This window comes from Calliopsis andreniformis, chromosome 12 (assembly GCF_051401765.1).
Source record: "Calliopsis andreniformis isolate RMS-2024a chromosome 12, iyCalAndr_principal, whole genome shotgun sequence".
Classification (NCBI taxonomy): domain Eukaryota; kingdom Metazoa; phylum Arthropoda; class Insecta; order Hymenoptera; family Andrenidae; genus Calliopsis; species Calliopsis andreniformis.
The window spans coordinates 19,958,262-19,966,232 of record NC_135073.1 but is presented as its reverse complement, the minus strand read 5'-3'; the positions used below and the strand labels follow the sequence as shown (position 1 = coordinate 19,966,232).

General features: G+C 44.2%; 1 protein-coding gene across 3 annotated transcripts; it reads left to right on the top strand.

Annotated features, from left to right (window-relative positions):
- The first annotated feature begins 1,924 nt into the window (after positions 1-1,924).
- Otd2 (homeotic protein ocelliless) lies at positions 1,925-7,936 on the top strand. 3 transcript variants are annotated; one of them, XM_076388582.1, is made up of 6 exons: positions 1,925-2,165; positions 2,452-2,603; positions 4,430-4,614; positions 4,754-4,874; positions 4,964-5,170; positions 5,295-7,936. In XM_076388582.1, the coding sequence occupies exons 1-6, from the start codon at positions 1,925-1,927 to the stop codon at positions 5,394-5,396; spliced, it is 1,008 nt and encodes a 335-aa protein (XP_076244697.1). In that variant the 3' UTR covers positions 5,397-7,936. The 3 variants fall into 3 exon arrangements, with proteins under 3 accessions (XP_076244697.1, XP_076244696.1, XP_076244695.1); XM_076388581.1 differs by having other exon boundaries at positions 1,925-2,180; positions 4,964-5,164; XM_076388580.1 differs by having other exon boundaries at positions 1,925-2,180.
- The last annotated feature ends 35 nt before the right edge of the window (positions 7,937-7,971 follow it).

The following is a 7,971-nucleotide window of genomic DNA, read 5'->3' as shown; positions in this document are numbered from 1 at the left end:
AGCCGCGCGCGCGCCCGCTGGCTAGCAACCACCGCTTTGTGGTTGGTGTAAAGCGCAAGAGTGCACAAAGGTAAAGAGATTCGCGCGCGCCTGACTTAGTTGACGAGGACCCTCGAGGAGAGTAGTCCTTTCTTTGCGGGCCTCCTCTTAAACCTAGTCAAATTTTAATATAGCCCATACGGGCAGAGACGTTACCAGGAAGTTTGGGCTTTATGGTTTCTCTTTTATCCGCGTAGAACTTCGTATCAACCGGTTCACAACATCTTTGACGGACGATATAGCCGCGTGTATGTAATTTCGTTGTTTCGTTCCACACATTGCTTTGCGTTTTGTAACGAAATTAAAGCGATTCAACTTTCGACACGATAAACAGAGAGTGTCGAGAAAAGAGTAGATAAAGTAGAAAAGAGTTTGCTGACATCGAAATTGATGAACGATGAAACATGTTTACGGATGTGGCTCGGAAACATTGAACAAGAGTGTCGAGAACGAACACAGCGGGGCACGATACACTGTGAAAGTCGAAATGGGGAAGTCGAGAGAAGATGTGGGTGTTTCATCTATATTTGCACGAAGGAACTTCCGCTCGAGTGATCGCACAAGTACCTTGAAGAGCCCTCACCGCGTGGCGTCGTTTCTTTCATAGAAATCTCCTGGTTTCGACGCAATGTGGCCCCCGAAACGAGAACAATGCTTTATTAAAGCTGGTTTATCGATGCGAAATTTCATTTCGAGCAAGTGCGTCATTGAAACTCGAGCGACGGTGCAGCGTGAAATTGTCGAGACGGAAGACTGCGGTTCGTCTAGGCTCTATATAGACAATTCTCTGTTGTTCGTCAACGCGTATGTAGATGAAAATGCGATGAAAATGCGATGAAAATGCGATGAAAATGCGATGAAAATGCGATGAAAATGCAATGAAAAGTATGTAGATGAGACTCTGAATCGTTTCCACGGAGTAGCAGCAGCGTGTTATTTCGATACACTCGGTCGCCTTCTGTCGTCATCCGATTGTTTTTCGTGGCGCACATGTTAATTATCAGCCGATTAGTTCGGACTAAGCCAAAACATGTGCGAGGCGGCTACCCCCTTTCCCCGCGTTTCAAAACAGCCGCGCAGAACAATAGTGGTCGGTAGGCTGACGATGCTGCAGATGTGGTACGTGCAACGTAGACGCAATAAACGGGAAGGCAAATAAATTAATAAGCTTGGGCGAGAGAAGAGACGATAGCAGTGACGGAAAGCCGAACGGGATGGGGCTGATAGACCGACGTTCTTGACTTTGTAATCGGAGAGGATAAAACGAGGCTTAAGTAACGGCTGAACGCGAAGCGGACGCGGCTGCGACGCGTACTCCGAAGTCGCCAGGGTCGTTTCTTTTTCAACGTCGTTTTCTCGACTTTCGAGAGCGAACGAGCGCGTTTTCGAAAGGTTTAGTCCTCTCGTGATCTTTCGTTGAGGAGAGGGAGCGCGGTAGAGGGCTGTTTCGAAAACCGTTGGAGTCGTGTTGCATCTTCTGCGGATTATCCGTCGCAGCCAGAGCCAGCTGGTAACCGCGTCGCTCTCATTGCTATCTTCCACGATCAGTATCGATATTTGGACAAGGTATCCAAAAACTTTCCATTATCCGTACCTTCCGTTTCAAGCGCGTCCTGTTTGCCGCTTAAATTGTTGCTAGATATTTACATTAACGAATATGTACGTTCCATGTCTACGCATTCTAGCCTGGAATTTGACGAGGATCGTTTCGAATATCTAAATTGCGTAAACTGTTAAGAACATGCTTTAGCGTGGTTTAACGAAAGGTTTGAATTGAAATTTCAGAAGCGGCCCATAATTGGTCGGAGCGTCGAAGATTTTAGCAGAGAGGCCGGGCCGGGGCGGGGGGGTGGTGGTGGTGGTGGTGGGGGCCGAGGGGGTGGTTATGTGGCCCAACAGCCTCGGCGGTACTTCCGGCTGCAGCGGGGGCGCCGGCGGCACCGATCTCGGGGGCCTCGCCGCTTCCACCACCTCGGCCTCCGAGCTGTTCGGGCCCGCCGCGTTCGGCGCGTCCGCAGCTGGGCCCTACGGTGCCCTCAAGACCAACCCTTACGTCAGTGCCCTCGGTATGCCACCGATCGAGGCCCTTCACTCCACTATCGGCTATCCCGGTTGTACTCCCGCCGGTGAGTCCTACTACTGTGAGTGCCCCCTCATCTTTTACTACTTCTATCTCTCAATTCTCTCGCCATTCTCTCGCCATTCTCTCGCCATTCTCTCGCCATTCTCTCGCCATTCTCTCGCCATTCTCTCGCGATCGCAATAATTCACAACCTTTCATGCTTTTATAACAAGTGGGTAGGTAGTTGCCTTTCTCACTTGGTACCGTATCTGTATCGTATCTGTGCGTACTCAGATGAGAAGATCGCGAGCGAATGGAAAGCGAGATAATTGTTACGTGCTCTGTTGAAGGTAACCCCAGGAAACAACGAAGAGAGCGAACGACCTTCACTCGTGCACAGTTGGACGTTCTCGAGGGACTCTTTTCGAAGACAAAGTATCCCGATATTTTTATGCGAGAGGAGGTGGCCATGAAGATCAGTCTTCCAGAGTCAAGAGTGCAGGTATGTCGAGAGGTAACTTTGGCATCGAGTTCGTCGTGCAAGCAAACGATAGGGGTTGTCCGACTCGGTGTCTCGTTACCGAGGGGTAACAGTGTCGGCATGCAGACACAGAACGTAGACACAGCATCGATTTACTGGACGCTCGTGTTTCCTCTATACTGGGTGTTAACCGAGTTAGTAGTTCACTTCGTCGCTCGTATCGCTTCCCTGTGCCCTGTATAGAAGTAAGTATCATACATACCTACCTATCGAGCTGAAAGCCTCGACGTGTTTCTCTGCTCGAGAAAAAGAAGATTTCGGATCGTGGCTCGGTCGCTTTCTGAGTTTTCTACGTTTCAAAGAAATAGCTTCGTGAGAGAATTTCTTGCTGTGATGAACGAGAGATTCGGGAAACGGGAAACGGGAAACGGGAAATCGTTAACTTCTGACGGTACCGTCACGAACGGCTTGTCTTCGTGTCGTTCGAAACGACCGTGGAAGCCGTCAGGGCCCGAAAACGTGTCCATGCATATTCCACCCTCATCACGAGCGGATAGGGCGCATCGTATCCGCAATTGCGGACCGACGCACCTGGTCCTGGGCCTGTAAATGAATGGAACGGTTCCAACCAGGCCCATAGTCTTCTGCACGTTCCTTGCTCGCTGCGAAACCATACCTAGCCCTCTCTTCACGATTCCAGTTCTCTGACCTTTGTGCACAGCTTTTCGTTTCAACTTAGCCGCGTTTCACGCGATCAACCTTTTTCTCAGAAAGTGTCTCAAACTGAAATCGTCCCCTAATACTTGCTTCGTTCGTCGATTCGAAGGCGTTATTACCAACGTAGGTAGGTACACGATGTCAGGTTAAAAGTTGAGAAATCGTATGGAATATGGAGAATGGGGAAGCAGCTTCGGTGGAAGAACGCGGGCCGCTCGTGTCGTTCCCCAGAAAATCCGTAGAAACCCAAGCTCACCTCTCCGCCTCTAACATTGATCGCGCAGGGCTTCTCTAGGTTCCTCTCTTTCTGTCCTCCGCCTCTCCCTCTCCTCCTTGGCCTCACCTCTTGCACCCTCCTCTTACCATCTCTCCCTTGCCTCTTTATTCTCTATCCATCTCCGTTGCTTATAGTCGTTTCGCTCTCTTGCCTCCTTTCGACGAGGTTGTTCTCGCGTTCTAGAAATCTAGGAGGGCGAACGGTGGATCGAAGGACGAATCGAGTTCGTTGGTTACCTCGCACAGATTTAACGCTGTTAGAGACTGTTAATCGAACGTAATTTGCAATAGCGTTTATATTTCTCTTATCGAAGATAGAGAGGTAAGTAGATAGGCAGTAATTTACTTGAATTAAATGAATAAGTAGGTGTCTATAACTCGAAAGCAGAGGTGCTAAAATAGTTTCGTTAAGAAAAGTTGAGTTGCGTATCGGTTCGCCGTTTTTCATTGTCCTGATAACGTTGCATCGCGACCGTCGTACTTGTACAAACGAGCCGAACACGCTCGCGTTATCGAAACTGTGCTTTATTGGTAATTGATAGTTGTACCTACCAGTACTGCATTCCCTTATAATTGGCTATTACGCTGGCTTTGTGAAAGCTTTCTACATTGTACAACAAAGTCCTGTGCTCGTTTCCTCCTACATGTCGCGCTCGTGTACAAAAATATAGATTGCGAGCAGCTTTCGGCCACGTAGATAGAAGAATAATAATTGTAGTTCTCGGTGGGACCCGTTTTCTTTTTCTTCTTTCATTAAACGCAAAACTCGTGAAACCCACAGATATAAGTACTTACATAGGTAGGTTCATGTACGCGCCGGTTTAACACAATACTGAAATGTTGCGTAATTACAGGTGTGGTTTAAAAATCGCAGAGCAAAGTGCAGACAACAACAAAAGCAACAGCAACAACAACAGGACAAAGCTCCGAGGTCGAAGAAACCTTCAGGAAATCCAAGCAACAATCCGCCCTCTGGAAAAAGTCCTTCGATTGCTACCACGCCCACACCAGCCGCGGCCGTGCCTGCCACAACACCTTTGTAAATATCGGATACCTTAATATCTCTAGTTAAAGATTACGAATTAGGAATCTAGCCAACCTGTACAATCTGTACTTACCTACCCGTACACCTTTTTAGCATCTTTGCGTTCACAGAGCTTGAACTTTTGTATGCGTAGGAGCGGAGGGACAGGTGGTTCAGCGGCCAGTTCGCCGGCTCTTTTGAGAGATTCGCCCCAATATAGACCACCGGGAAGTGCGACCAGTTTACTTCTAGCAGCTAGTACAACTCCGCCGAGTGTAAGTTATCGACCAGCGACACGGTTTCTAGCTCGAAACCTTTATCCTCTGTAGGCAAACTCTGAGAGAACGCTTGCGTGTTTTCACAGTTAGGGGGTACGGTGTACAGTAGCGGCGGTAGCAGCAGTAGCATTTGGAGTCCAGCAGTTACGGAAAGCGGGGGAGGATTTGCCGGTGACCATCAAAGGCTAGCATGGACAACAACCACTTCTCAGCAACAGTGCTATCAAAATTATTCATCGTACTACACGAACATGGATTACCTCTCACCAACCTCGCATCAATTGAATGTAGTGGTAACTAATAGCTATGAATTTCTTTCGAATCATGAAATTTTTAACCAGACAACGATCCTTTCGCGATCAAATAGAAGAGTATCTCGTCAACGAATTAATATCATTTCTTTTATTCTGTATTTAGGATGGAGGAGGTAACGGCTTGGACAATACGTGGAGCAAGACGAGGGACGAAAGCGCTTCATCGTGGTTTTACAATAGCGCCGGTTGGGGTGATCGAAAGTGAAAATCGCAACGTCGCCCCTTTACGTAGACTGCAAAGGCTACGATACATATCATCGACAATAGTTAATCGAACTGTGAAAGTCGATGGCAATCATTGTTGAACGATAATATACGCGGCCCTGGGACAGTTCTTACATCGTTAGACATATCGTTAATCGCGATCTTCGCGTGACTCGTGAGTGCCATATCAGTTTTCTCCTGTTCGATAGAACCACGTAGTCAAATGTATTTATTTTCAACGTACCTATTAGTAAAGACGAGTTATAGGGGATGTATCGGTCAATTTGTTGCGGTATCGTCTGGATAAATAAACTTACGAAACGTCTAATAACTAATTCATGATTCTCCTTTGATAGTTTATTTTTTCGCAAGTTCGTAACGCGCGTTTCGCGGGAATAATTAGAATTTTCGATGTTTAGATAATTTACTTTAAGACAGTTGCTCTATCGAAATAACACTGATAACAACCGCTTATAAAATGATCAGTACTTACTTGTGTGAATTACGTGGATTTTTGCCGATGTAAGTTTCATCATGATTCCAAATCATTCTCGAGCCTTAATGTACACGCGTTCAGTATCATCATAGTTCATATATTATCCATCTTTTCAGTTATCCTTAAGTTATTTAGTTTTACAAAATTGTGTGCGCTCATTTTGGTATTTTCGGTTTGTTACAACGTGCAATTCGGATGTAATTTTATAACTATTTCGAACGCGATCAAGTGAATTCGCATTATTCGATGAAACGATCAGATGTCACAGCGCGCTAGTCATATCAATGGCAAGGGAAGTACCTACGCAATTTATCCGCCTTTTATTTTTACGTATTTTTATTTAGCTATTCTTAGTATATGAGTTATACATACTTGCTTGAAACGAAATGTATAAGTTGTTGCAACGGTTGCAAGCTGCTGCAACGGTAGATGCGACGTACCTACATATTTCTATTCCATATAAATAAATGGAAATGTTTCTCAACCAAGTGGTGACTGTGACACAAAGAACTTTGCATTATGCCGCTGTTATGTTGCTAACAGGTTAGAATCAGAATTCTAAATTACTAGGAGCTTAAATGCTGTGCAAAAGAATTATTACTTAATTCCTATGTTATCGGGATTATCTAACTTTTCTTTATTATTCTTCGATTTAATTAGATATATATCACAATATCAACGATTCATCATTCTTCGATTGTGAATTTATTTTATCACCTCGATACGGTACTGTAAAAATACCTAGGTGGAACACGGAGGGGAACAAGTTAAGTGCTTCCCTTGCGAAATTAGACAAGTAGAGGAAAGTGAAATGATTTTATCCGTACATGCATCCTTTATTCAGTAGTTTATTACACCTCCTCTTCCCGCGTAAAATTAATGTCACATGTGATACAGTTCGTGTGTGAGAATATCTATAATTTTTGGCGACTGTTTGTCGTTAAAGTGATTCGCGAATTTTATAAATGTACACTGTAACGAAATAATAGTTCGTAAAAGAACACAACCTCTTGGTCTAGAGCGGAATATCTGATGTATATAATATAAATAGACTTGCGTCGTTCAAAAAAAAATCAATGTAGTTAGACGGAATTTTTAAGAAATAACAAGAAAAAAAATAAATCCTTTGTCATTGTCGTTAAGGATTTTACAGCGGAAGTTATGTACCTATGTATGAATGCGTGTATACGCACACGCGTGCGCTTCTGCGTGTAGATGTGCGTGGGCGTGTGCGCGTGTGCGCGTGTGTGTATATTCCCACACGAGCATTCGTATTTCATGTACATAAGTTACATAATACATATGCAAAAACACATTAATCGTCTATGTACATATTTACCGCTTTTCTGCGACAAAACTCTGGTTAACTAGTAGTAAGTAGCATGTTCGAAAGACGCTGTCTAGACTTAAACAGTTTTATTTTCCTTTCAGCATCTGATATAATTCTTAGATAACATAACGACAAGAGAAGAGACGGATGCACGATTATAGATTAGAGGTTCTACTTTGCTTTTAGCTCATCTTACCGTTGTGTTTCTTATTAAAAACATTGCTTTGCTGCTCTCGATCGATATTTTCGCACGGGTACTTCACTACTAAAATCCTTCAGGGAGTATCATCCGTCTTTCTTTTTGACATTGTTGTCTAGTTTTAATCACAGATATTCCTCCGTTTATTTCGGATTTCCGTGTCCCGTTACAAGTTCTCGAATTATTTAGTATTTGATACAGGCTCGAAATTAAAAGCTGATCGGATCTTATGCACTCTAACCTTTTTTTAAGTTCTTCGTCGCGGAGAATCAACTATTTAATGTACTTTGTTCGCGTAATTAGTGTCAGCGCAATTTAGGTACTGTATGAGATACAGAGAAACAAGTAACATGTAAAGCAAAAGAAATATATAGTGTATGTAGGGGTGTAAGCAAAATGACTGTTTAGATTGTTACTACAAATATTATATTGATAATGATACGATTATCAAGGGAGAGAACAACGACGTACGTGTCATAAGATGTATGAAATATATCGAAATGGAATTGTAGCATCTTTGTGGACGTTTCATTTCATTGAAATATTACCGT